The 13,168-nt window shown below is 31.5% G+C and overlaps 1 protein-coding gene across 1 annotated transcript in view; it reads left to right on the top strand.

The window, feature by feature from the left end:
• Nucleotides 1-13,168, top strand: part of LOC115874502 (pancreatic lipase-related protein 2) — a 36,545-nt gene that overhangs the window by 6,034 nt on the left and 17,343 nt on the right. The window contains exon 2 of the mRNA XM_030889650.1: nucleotides 6,231-6,366. Within this exon, the coding sequence (XP_030745510.1) occupies nucleotides 6,231-6,366 (136 nt within the window). The remainder of the gene's footprint in view (nucleotides 1-6,230; nucleotides 6,367-13,168) is intronic.

Below are 13,168 nucleotides of genomic sequence, written 5' to 3'. Positions count from 1 at the left end.
TACATTGTCAGTCTTATTGTTTAAAATAAACATTTATAAATGTTTACAATGTCAAAGAATAAATAAATAAATAAAAATAATATTAAGTTATTTACGGCGTAGAAAGCTTTGTCTAGTAAATAAGATTTCAATGCTTTGCGAAATGAAGAAAATGATGTTATGGATTTGATTTCAAATGGCAGGTGATTGTGCATTTTTTTCGAGTTGTATAATATTGAACTTTTAACTAACTCTGAGCGTGGGGTAGGTAGATAAAGATCTTGCTCCGCGTTCCTGAGTGGATAAGTTTGAGATGGCCTTTCTTGAGAACCTGATACATGCTTACGTATTGGGCAAACGGATTCAAATATAAGTAAGGAAGGAAGAGTTAATATTTTTAATTTTTTAAGTGCAAATAAAAAATAAAAAAATCGGATTCTCTTGGTACATAGAAGAATGAAAATAATATAAAAAAATAAAAAATAAAAATAAATGTGATTAAAAAAAATCTACAATAAGCAAGCGATTGTGTTAAAAATCTAAAACTAAGTCATGTTTAACAGGTTAATTTTTTATCTGATCTTTCGGTAAGTAGAGCAATTTTTACGCTTGCTTTGTGGTTGTTAACCGTCAGTAGATTGTCTGTCAAGTTCAAGGCAAATAAATATTATAAATGCAGTTATCCAATGATAACTGGCATTAGTTTAAGAAATACATATATGAGGAATTCGCAGAGAATTTATAGTAATACAAAATTTAAATATAAATATACAGGGTGGTCGAAACTGTATTCCGGAAACTTCGGCAGCATATTCTGCAGATAAAAAAAGTAAAAAAGTTCGCATAAATGTCTGTCCTACAATGCTTAGTTTCGGAGATACAGGGTGTAGAAGTTTCATTTTTATTTCGACTTTTTCCAAATAATTTATGAAGTAACGTCAATATTTCGATGAAAATTGGTGTCTGGGAGTTTTTTGACATGAGAAATTTGATTTTGATGTCAATGTGACTCCTACTAGTAGAGGGCGCCACCTACATGTTTTTTAACTGGTTTGAAGAGTAATAAAATATACATTTACGAAGTTTTCTACGTAAAAAAGGTCTCTTGGTAAAAATCGCTACAAGTAATGGTTCTCGAGATATTTGGAATCGAAATTATCATTACCTGTCATTATATTGCCATAAATTAAATATGTTGACTAAATAGTTATTAGACTGAAAACATAAATTTGAAATGCTTTTGTGCCAAAAGTTTAACAGAAACTGTTTTGTCATCATTTTTTTGCATAACAATTTATGATTAATTTAAAAGAATTAAAATATCGTAAATTTATTATTTCAGTGAAATAACTTTCTACTCAGTGTGTTTATGTTTCGTCAATAATGACATGTATTGACTATTTCCATTCTAAATATCTTGTCTCTGTAAAAAGTCTCAGAGATGTTTTTGAGATATTTTTATCTGCAGAATATGCTGCCGAAGTTTCCGGAGCGCAGTTCGGATCACCCTGTATACACTCACCGGCACCGGCACGAAAAACGGGCACCTTAAGATATTGATGTAATTTAAAGATTAATATATTTTTTTCTAGTGGGTACGATTTTGATGTTTTTTTAAGCAATTTGTAGCTAAATTATTTGACTTTTTTTTTCCTTCTAAATTAAAAATGAAGTTTGTCATCAGTCAATTATACGAGGGAAAACAAAATCTTGATATTTTGATGAATGTTCCAAACATCCTGTGGAATATGTTAACAATGCAAAAAATTTAAAAATCATTGATGAATCAAATCATATTTTGATTCATCTCAATAGCTTTATTTTTATGGGAGATAATCGCTTTTGAATCAGACAGTAACGATTTATAGCAATTTTAGCTTTGATTTTGGGTCAAAATCAAATGCTAAAAAATATCTTCGGTGGCTGGGAGAGAAAAATATTGTAACAGGGGAGTCGATGAAACTGTTCTCTTCTAAAATTTATTGAAATGTGACATATCATGATGTACATGGTGGGTCAAATTCGACGCTTTTAAATGGAAACACCCTTTTCCATAGGAGATAGACGAAAATTAATATCGATGTTTGGAGCTCAATTTTCATCAAAAACATGATGGTGAAAACCGCACATCAATATCTTTTACCGTTTCGGAGTTACGGGGTGTTTTTCAAAAATGTGCATTTTTAACAAATCGCTGTAACTTTTTTGCTATGGAAAATTTTGCATTTCTATGAAAACATTTCCAAAGCACCTTTTTACGTAGAATCTAATGGTTTAAGTATATTTTTTTTTAAATTAATAATTTAAGAGTTATCAACACAAAAATTGATTTTTTATTTGGAACACCCTCTATAATTTTAATTAACTGAAAAGAATTTAAAATTACCTTTCCAAAAATATAGCACACTTGATATTTTGTTATAATCCCCTTCGAAATACAGAATTTTTAAAAGTTCGCCACTTTTAACTAGTAGGCTTTGAACCCCTTGTTGATGATAAGCCCTTAATATGGAACTCGAAAACATATTTTTCCAGCAAGACGACGCACCGCCTCTGAACGCTGAAGTTATCAGCAAATTTTTGCAGCCAATTTCAAGAATAACTGAATAGCTAACCAAGATCCCAGCCGTTGGCCGTCGAGGCCACCTGAGTTAGTGCCCATGGATATATTTGCGGAAGAATATAGGTTCCTTATTCTTCTCTATAATCTCGACAAGTATTAGAAATACTTAGCAGTTATGAGAGGGTATCTTTCACCCCCACTGAGTTAATGAATTCCGCGAGAAATGTTCATAATTATATTAATAATAAATTCCCGTCTGTCCATAACAGAAGACGGTCGATATGTCGAACACCTGTAGCAAAACCTCATGTCTTGGTTTGCTATTTATTTTTATTGTTATTAGATATAGTTTAAATGTGTTGATGTTGGTTAAATATATTTTAAATTGTTATAAAATTCTGCATCTCTCATAGCAAATATTATTTTCGTTTTAATTGATGCTCACAGCTAGAATTTTTTTGCATTACATCCGGTGCCGTTCAAAGCCTACTTATTTAAAGCGGGCGAATTTTTATATACTCTATATCTCGAAGAGGAATCGAGCAAAATATCAAGTGTGTTATATTTTTGGAAAGGTAATTTTAAATTCTTTTTAATAAATTAAAAATATACAGGGTGTCCCGTATAAAAAATCCAATTTTCTGTTAATAATTCTTAAATTATTAATTTTAAAAAAATTATACTTAAACCATTAAATATTATAAAAAAAAGCGTCGTTCGGCGCTTTTAAAGGGAAACACCCTTTCTTATAAGATATAGACTAATATTGGTGTCTGGAGCTTAATTTTTATTAAAAACATGATTGTGAAAACCGCAAAAAATCAATATCTGTTTCCGTTTCGGAGTTACGGGGTGATTTTCAAAAATGTGCATTTTTAACAAATCGCTATTACTTTTTTGCTATAAAAAATTTTGTATTTTTATGAAAACATTTCCAAAGCACCTTGTTACGAAGAATTTAATGGTTTAAGTATAATTTTTTTAAGATTAATGAAATTTTGGCATCTTAATTCCCGTTAATAAAGTCATGTCTCAAGCGTAGCCAAGAGGATATAAGCTTATATTAATGCAGTAAGAAATAAAATCTTATCTAATCCAGAAAATTATACCATCTCTATATGATAATATCATTGCGTCATGATTACAAGTATTAAATCTAGTGCAATAAACGTTTTGCCGTAATACCGTCACTTCTTACTTCTTGGTGTTTGCATCGGTGATACACATACAAGCGCAACGGTAGCGAAAGTGAAGACAAAACCACTTTCTTAACGTTCCAATAAAACATTTTATTTAATAGCGCCATTTTTCCTTTCTATCGATGGAAATAAACTGAAGCGAAGAAGCTAAAAGTATGTGATTAAAATAAATTTTCGATTAATTACGAAGGGGGAAATATATTTAGATGCTCCGGCGACTATTTTGTCCACTTTCTCTTCGACATTGAAAAATAAAAACAAATAGGTGTCTTCGTTAGACTGTGTCGCTTCATTGTTACTTTTTAACGTGTATTAAGCAGGTCAAAGTAATGATTATAATTAAATTTGTCACATAATTTAAAGGTTTTAATTCTGTGGATTACGTTTGTTACCTAGGGCCTCTGTATTATACACTTTATCATCTTGAGTTCCCCTTTTATGATACCATATAAATGGTATCATAAAAAATCACTCCGTATCATGACCACAGATAGACATGTAAAAAAAATATTTATTTTTTATGCATTGTTTTTTTGATTCAACATACCGGGTGTTGCATCGTCGGACGGGACATAGGAAATCCCATGTAAATTTTAATGGGGTCAATTATTGGCTTCCCTAATTGTTTTAGAGAATAATTCTATTTAGGTTTATTGAAGAGCACTAAAACCCACATTCAAAAGAATAACTTTAGATATTTTTGATTAGCTCGTCTATGAGTTATCGCCGATTTCTTTTTAAATATTTCTCCTTTCTTATGGCCCTATATTTACTTATGAGCACCAGTCAAGGTAAAAGATAACTGTCAAATAAAGTTGTCATTTCAGAAATTTACCTATTTAGTGCTTTATTATTATTGAAAACTCATTCCTACATCGGAAATTTTAAAGATGTATTTACAAATACAAATTAATATGAATTAAAGTAAAATAAAGTAATCAATTACAAGGTTAATTACAATATTCAATAACTTATTAATTTAGGTACTATTAAATTGTTAGAACTTTAGAATTTAAGATGTTCAAATATTCCTCCATCGACTGCTAGACAATAACCCATGCGATCATAAAATTCTCTTCTTACATTCGCTAGTTGGTAAACTGAAATTCTATTGCATTCGGCAGAAACAGCATTTTTTAACTCGTCTAGATTTGGGTATTTTTTATCCTTGTATATTCTATTTTTTAAATGACCCCAGAGAAACAAATCATTTGGCAAAATATCAGGAGACCTTGCTGGCCAATTTACTGTATGATTTAGGCCAATAACGTTTGCGTTAAAACTATTGTCTGAATATTCCCGAACAGCCAGGGTACTATGTGCCGGGCAGCCATCCATTTTGTACCAAACTTCCTGATGTTCACTAGCGGCATCATGTAAAGCAGATAAAATATGATTTTCGAGTAGTTCCAAATAATATACTGCATTTAAATTTTGCGTAAGAAATAATGGCCCGATAATATTGTGTCCGAATATCCCTGCCCAAACATTTACTTTCTGTGGATATTGCGTCCTTGTTTCGACAACCCTGTGTTGGTTTTCTTTGTTCCAATATCGATAATTTTGAACATTGGGTTCATTATTTACGGTAAACGTGTATTCGTCAGTGAAACATATGTTTTTTTAAAAATTCCCTATCCGTGTTTGCTCTTTCCATCATATCAAAACAAAACGCCTGCCGCCGCATTTCGTCCCTATCTCGTAGCTCTTGGTGTTTTTCATATTTGAAGGAATAGTATTTAGGCCGTTTCAAAATTAGAAACGCTGTAGTGTGATCTATTTCTATTTCATCTTCAAGTTTCCTTGTGCTGATCTTTCCATCGTTCTCTTCGACGCACAATAAAATTTGCTTCACATCTGCAGTTATTTATTAGGGTACCTTTGGTCCCAAATCTCTGGGTATTCCTTGCGATTGTAAATTTTCCAAGTATCGGTCTATTCGGATACAGAGCAGCAAACATGTCCAACACCTAGTTCGCTTCTTTTTTAGCTAAATCGTTAATTAAATTGTAATCAAACCGTTTCTTTGTTTACATACAGCTTGAATCATAGATTAAATATATTCTTCCTCTCAATATTAGAGAATATCATTAAGGTCAAGACGTTTAATAGCATTTTTCTGTTTACATCTGGTTTGTATAACTTGGGTACCCTTTATTTTGCACACTAATGTTTTTTTCTATTTATATTATTGGTCTGAAATATAACTGGTAGTGTCATCTGTCTAAAAGTGCAATCTATAGGCTTAAAGATAATGAAATTCTGCCTCAATCATATCTATGGCAATTTTTTTCTTTTTTTTTAATTTTCGGAAGTAGTAAACTAATACTCTATTTCACTAATTCAGAACAATTCACACGAGAGATTCTCAAATCAAATAAAAAAATAGATAAAAAAATCAATGATTGGATTTTTCAAATCTCTTTTTTTGTTCCCTTCAGATGAAGAATTTTAGATTCTTTTTCTAATATTATTTTGTATTTTTTTAGGAATTTATGGTCAAAAAGCTAGAGCACGTCGAAAAGATGAACCCGCATCGATATCGGAACTGTTCAACACTACCTCCTGTATACCAAAACCGTTCAAATGTCCTCACAAACAGATTCAATTCTTTCTATATACGAGGTAAGTTTAAAAAAAAAAAGAAATAAAATCTCCTTTTTTATATGTTATAATTAAACAGATTGATCATTCATTAAATTAAACAAAATTATAATTTAATTTTTAACTTTGCATTTACTGAAGAAAAGCTCAAAAGTATCTGAATAGATAGTCAGATAGTATAATTAATTGCAAAAGTTGTTTGTTTCATACACTGGGAAAATATAAAAATTCTAATATATCGGTTTATGTAACCATGAGGTTTTAATGGAAATTTCTAATTTAGTAAATGAATCTAGTCTGTGCTGCTACCTACTTAGTATCGTTATACAAGGACATTAATAAAAATTATTATACCGAGTGTTTCAAATTCGACTCTCACCATTGGAATCTAGGAAACGGTAAGAGATACAGCGTGGCTCAAATTGGTACTAAGTTACCTGTTGATGAGCCCAGCGGTAATCTGTTTAGTAGTGGAACTATTTTTGTAATGGTCATTTTGGGAAATATGGCAAACAAAAAATTTTTTGTTTTATCCTTTGATGAGGTGAAATAAAAGAATGAAACTTTATTTTCTATAAATATAAAGCAATTTCAAGAAGTTTATTTTCGATTGTTTGTTTATTTCGAACTTTTAACCGATTTTAACCACTAGTTGATTAAAAAAAGTATACCATTAATATTGCAAATTATATTTTATCCTCTCATAGTATATGTATTTAATTTTTTGAGTAAATAACGAGTACTTTGTTTACTCATTTGTTTCATCGAACTGCTTGAATCCATTTTTGCTTTTGATCAAATCTGTGTGAGAAACTATGAAGCTATAAAATGTTGTTTCGGGAGAATTGAACGTCCGGGAAAGTTGAATTATAGAATGTTATTGCATCCAATAACGCCCTAATTACGCTCTCCTTTACGCGTTAACATTTTTTCGTCAATTTTATTAACATTAGAAATTGTCACAACACAACATGACGCACAGTGATGCCGAAAACGCGAAAAGTGGCAAAAAATAATTTCTCAACTTATTACTATATTTTTTAAAATTATTTTTGTTAAATGTGGGTTTCTAAGTATATAAGTGATGTTTTAAATTCAGAAAATTTAATTATGTATACAGAGTGTACTTAAATTAGCTGTAAAAAATAAAACATGTGTTGTAAAAAATTTAATCATATTATTTTGTCTTTAACAGCATATTAATTTAACACTTTATTATTTGTAAAGTTTAAAAAATCAAAAGAAGTTTGTGTAAACACGTAAATAAATATACAGGGTTTTATTTTCAGCCCGTTAAGATAGAATTAGCATTTCGTTTTTAATATAATTAATCCTTTTTTCAGAACTAGTTACCAATAAGTATTACTTAAATTCAACTTAAAAAATATATTTATATTCATATCCATGAGAAAAAAAAGAAGAAAAAAAGAAACTACATCTGTATATTTTATGTAGTTACCTATTAATGAAAGTAACACCAAGACATCTAAAAGACTGAGCGCTCTTTTCGCATTAGATGTAAACAGTTGTTCGCTGTCAGCCATTTAATTTTAGTTATATTTTTAAATGTTCTATAATTTAGAAATATCTCTAATTCTCTCTCTTCAGTCCTGACCCCCATTAGGGAGTGTAGTGGTCAGCGTAACATCATGGATGATTTTTCTCCATGCGCCTCTGTCTTTTGTCATCTCGATGACATCGTGCATTGGCTTGCTACAGCTAGTCGTGATCTGGTCTATCCATCGAGTTGGAGAGCGGCCACGTGGTCTACGTCCCTCCACCTTGCCTTGAATTATGAGTCTTTCCATATTGTCCGGACTTTTCCTCATTATATGTCCAAAATATTTTAGTTGTTAAAGTCGGATTTTACAGGAAAGCCTGTTAGTAATATTAAGTTCATTTATAATGGAAACGTTTGTACGGCGTTCAGTCCATGGGATACGGAGCATACGTCTATAACAATACATCTCGGTAGCATCGATCTTCTTACGTTCCGCCTGCCTGAGAGTCCACGATTCGCAGCCATACGTCAATATTGGGAGTACCAAACAGTTGACTAGCCGGTTTTTGGTGGTTCTTGAAATCTGGCGGTCTTTCCAGATCTTGGTCAGTCTCCCAACAGCTACCTTTGCCATGTTGTACCTACGTTTCACCTCTTCTTCCGATGTGCCTGTATTTGTCAATAGTGATCCCAGGTATACGTATGACTTAACGACTTCAAAGCGGTCGATATGACTTATATTTGGATGGTTGTTATGTTGCCTATCAACTATCATAGTTTTGGTTTTTTGCGTATTTAGTTCCAGACCGAGCCGATTGCTTTCGTTTTCTACCCTATTTACTAAATTGGTTAAGTCTTCTTGACTGTTAGCGAGTAGTGCTGTATCATCTGCAAAGCGTAGATTATTTATTTTTTGACCATTTATTGAAATGCCTCCTTCCCATGTTTCTAGCGACCTTCTCATTATGTATTCTCCGTATATGTTAAATAGTTGAGGAGACAATCCCTGTCTGACTCCTTGTTCGAGGGAAAATTCCTGTGAAGCTGAATCCAGTATTCTAACTGATCCTGTAGTGTGCTTATACAACTGAATGATAAGTGAAATAAGGTGTTGCGGTACCCCCACTTCCTTTAAGATTTTCCACCAGGTGATGCCATCTGACTTTATACAAGATTGTATAATGAAGATTGAATCTGTAATTACCTGTGGTAAAAATATTATACTTAGATTATAATTAGAACTTAGTTACAAGAACTTAATACGCAAGAAAAAGAAAGTAAAAATTATCCTAAAGCTTCTAGATAAGATGGATAATATATTTAAGATGGGTTCAGCAAACGGATAAAAAAATAGAATAATTTAATCTATAATAAGTTTTAGAGCCTCAGGATGCTGTTCGACTTTAGTTGGCAGAAGAAGTTTTGGTGATATCTTACTATATCCGAGAAAATTAGTAGAAGGTGCTTGACATTTTTGATAAAAGTTGTTGACTGAATGTTGATGCATCATAGACACATTGACACATCTTTGTAGTTTGTATTAACAATAATTATTTAAAATTAATGAGATTTCTAATAATATTAAATTTAATGTCATATAAGCTGGGAAAAGCTAGTTAAAATTACACATTAAAAAAATATTTTTAAATTTGAATGCCTTGTATATCGAAAATTAAATTGAATAAGAGATAATAAATTACCAGTTTCCTTTCTAAAACTAATTAAAAATACCCAACAACAATATTTTACAGCACCTAAGAAACATCCAGTAATATACTGTCATATACGTAATTTATTTTGGGAAACTAAATCATGGTTTTCGGGAGAGTTAGGCAACCTAAAGGGTATTTGTGGGTTAATGTTGGTCCTGAAACTTTGCAGTTATGAAGAAGAAAAGCTGATCATATTTTTTTGGAGCAATTTGGAGCATTTTGTAGTAGCTTACCTAAAATATGATTTTAAGCAGTTCTTAATTACATCAAGGTCTTTATTGAATTTTTTTATGGTACCAGAGAAGTCAGAACTAGAATTACCATGAGGGAAAACAGTTGAAAAGATTGTACTTTCTCAGAGTACCACCAGTTTTTAGCTAATTTATCACCAACATTAAACGCAATAATTTTATTTAATCAAAATAATTTATCAGGGATTAATAATGGGCCCGTTTTTATTTAAAATTTATTTAAAAATCTTCACGGTTCTAAAAATATGGACTATTAGAAAGTATACGAGTGAAATTACAATTAAAAAAAAATACTTCTGATATTTTGATTTTTTTCCGCTATTGGGATTCTGCATCACTGTGCGGCGCCTAGTTCGGATTTTTTAAACTTATTTTTAAACGGTTTTATTTAGCTCGACCCGTACGGTATTTATTTGTTTGGGTCAAAATTAGAAATTGAAATTTAAGTACCTTCCTGTTGTCAGATTGATCTGAAATTTGGTACACACCTTTAGTTCCGATGACAATACAATATAGTAATATCAATAACATTGTAAATCTAAGATGGTACAAAATGGCGGATTTCATATTTTTCCACAACCCACTCAATATGGGTATCAAATGAAAGGGCTACACTAGTAGAATACTGTGATTATGACAAAATTTAAAATCCAAGATGGACGTCGTTACAAAATGGCGTATTAGGTGAGGGCATGAGTAGTCGTGTCCAGAACAGTTGTGTCCAAGATTGTATGACTTTAGAAGGACAGATAAAAAAAATAGGTGATGAATTTGTGAAAATGTTGCGGTCCAACATTGACGTTACAAAAGGATTGGTAAATGGTGCTATAGGCCACATTACAGAAATTGTTTGGCCTCAGTTCCGTCGAACCCAAATGTACGAAACAGATGTACCATCAGTTTGGATTGACTTTGTTTTGTTTGGCAGAGACGGCATACACGTTATACACCCGAAAGCCATACAGTTTCCAGCAAAATTCAATTATGGTACGGCTGAAAGAAGGATGTTACCCTTAATTTTGTCATGGACATCCACCGTCCATAAAATGCAGGGCAGCACAGTCGACCATGCAGTAGTGTATTTGGGCTCAAAATTGTTTGAGGAAGGGCAAGCATACGTGGCTCTAAGTCGAGTCAAGTCTCTGGAAGGGCTATGTACTGAGGAATTAGATTGTAATAAATTATCAGGTAAAAAACCATGTAATAATGATGCACTAAATGAATTAAATAGAATGAGGAATATTCGGTAGGCATTTCCGTTAAATACTAAAAACTAGAAAATAAAAAATCGGTAAAAAAACTTTTAAGTTAAACGGTTTTATCTCATGTGCAGTGAAAACTAGAAAATAATAACAATTAGGTATTTTGAACTTCTAGTTCAGAAATATTTTAGTACTAGGCAGAATAGCTTTTAGGCATATTAGACTAAAATAAAAACGTGGGGCCCCTCTGAAATCCTACCTATGGCAAAGCATATCTTTATACTTTGGTAGATCATGAGCTCGGCGTTCGCTGGTGAAGCCGCCACGGCTGGTTATTGATTGTCAAAATCTCCAGTTACGATTATAGTAAGTCGAAGCAATCCACACTTAGTATAGAAGAAAGTATTACAGCAATAGTTAATCGGCCCCACGTTTTTATTTTAGTCTAATATGCCTAAAAGCTATTCTGCCTAGTACTAAAATATTTCTGAACTAGAAGTTCAAAATACCTAATTGTTATTATTTTCTAGTTTTCAGTGCACATAAGATAAAACCGTTTAACTTAAAAGTTTTTTTACCGATTTCTTTTACTATCACACAAACCTCGTACCTGAGTGTTTTATAGTTTCAATAACTGCACTAGCAAAAAACTAAAATACTTAAATATTATGACAAAGCCACGAATTTAATATTATTTTAATGCGATCAACATGAACTGGAACCGGGACGGCGTGAAATACATAGCAAAAATTTCTGATTTCTGCCGTATACAGCGCTGCGGTCCAAATTTTTTGAAATCAACTGAAATGCACCAAGCCTATACGAATTTAGTCAACCCCACAAGACGAATATTTAGAATTAGTCATGTCAACAATAATTATACTATGTTATTTCCAAAAATAAGGCCATTTTTAAAAACTGGGCCAAGTTCGTAATTACCATCAACAAAATACACAGAAACATCATAAATTCAACTATTTTATTATTAAACTATCCTTGCAACCGCAATGTCGTAACAACTTAAACACAAGACACGTCCCATCTTGACTTGTAATTCGTAGGAAATTATTATTTTACCACACAGACTGCTTTGTTTCACTTCGATAATTTTACCTAATAGGCAATTTGGAATTAACGGCAGTCGCTGGTCGTGTAATTTGAAAGAGGTCACCGCAAGCATTATCAGAATGTCGAAATTACGCAAACGAACTTGCTAGCGTTGATCAGGAAACGTACATAAGGTTTGATATAAAGTGGTTCAGTTTTGATAAATGCTTCGATTTCACTAAACTAAAAACTATTAATTTTAGGTATATAACGTTATATATAAAAAAGTTATAGAATTTTACGCAAAATCTAAAAATAAAATTAAAAATAGGGTGTTGCCTTTAAAAAAACATATGTTATACCCGCCACACTTTTTTGAAGCACCCTGTATACTATATAATAATTGTAAAATGTGTATCTTAATCTTCCCTATAACTTTTATATTTAACATTTTTTTGTAAATCTCGAAACAAATGAGATAATGGACTTTACTCTATCGTTGACTCACCCTGTACATCTTACAGATTTTATTTATTGATATAAACTAATACTAGGTTTTATTTATTGATATAAATAAATAAATAACCCATAATAACGCTTAGAATAATCTTCATAATGGACTAGTTTTTGCCAATATTTAATAAGTATGTAAATCGCACCGACATATGTGTAACAATGTGTCCTGTCGTTTCTTCTTCAGATTGACAGCTTCGTCTGTCAATCCCATTTGCTTTAGAAGCCATTTGGTGATGTTTTCACCCCCAGTTAATTTTTATCTTTATTTTATTTGCTATATCACTTTATTCCATTTAAAAAAATTAATTAACTGGAATCTAATCACACATTCTATTACAAGATCATGAAATTCCATTATAATGTAATTACAAATATATTTAATTAATTAAATACCTGTAGTTAAGTCATTAAACATAAATAATTACTAGCGATGGGAACTATCGAATGAATTAGACTATCGAATGGTTACTGAATGAATGATTTCAACTATCGAAGGGTTTTATTCGAATAAAATCATTCATTCATTTGTATACTAAAGCATATGTGACAACCTCGCCGTGCAACTAAATGGTTATCGTTGAGCCAGGACTATCG

This window comes from Sitophilus oryzae, unplaced genomic scaffold, assembly GCF_002938485.1.
Source record: "Sitophilus oryzae breed Bouriz unplaced genomic scaffold, Soryzae_2.0 scaffold_1297_pilon_pilon, whole genome shotgun sequence".
Lineage (NCBI taxonomy): Eukaryota > Metazoa > Arthropoda > Insecta > Coleoptera > Curculionidae > Sitophilus > Sitophilus oryzae.
This window is presented reverse-complemented; position numbering and strand designations above follow the sequence as displayed.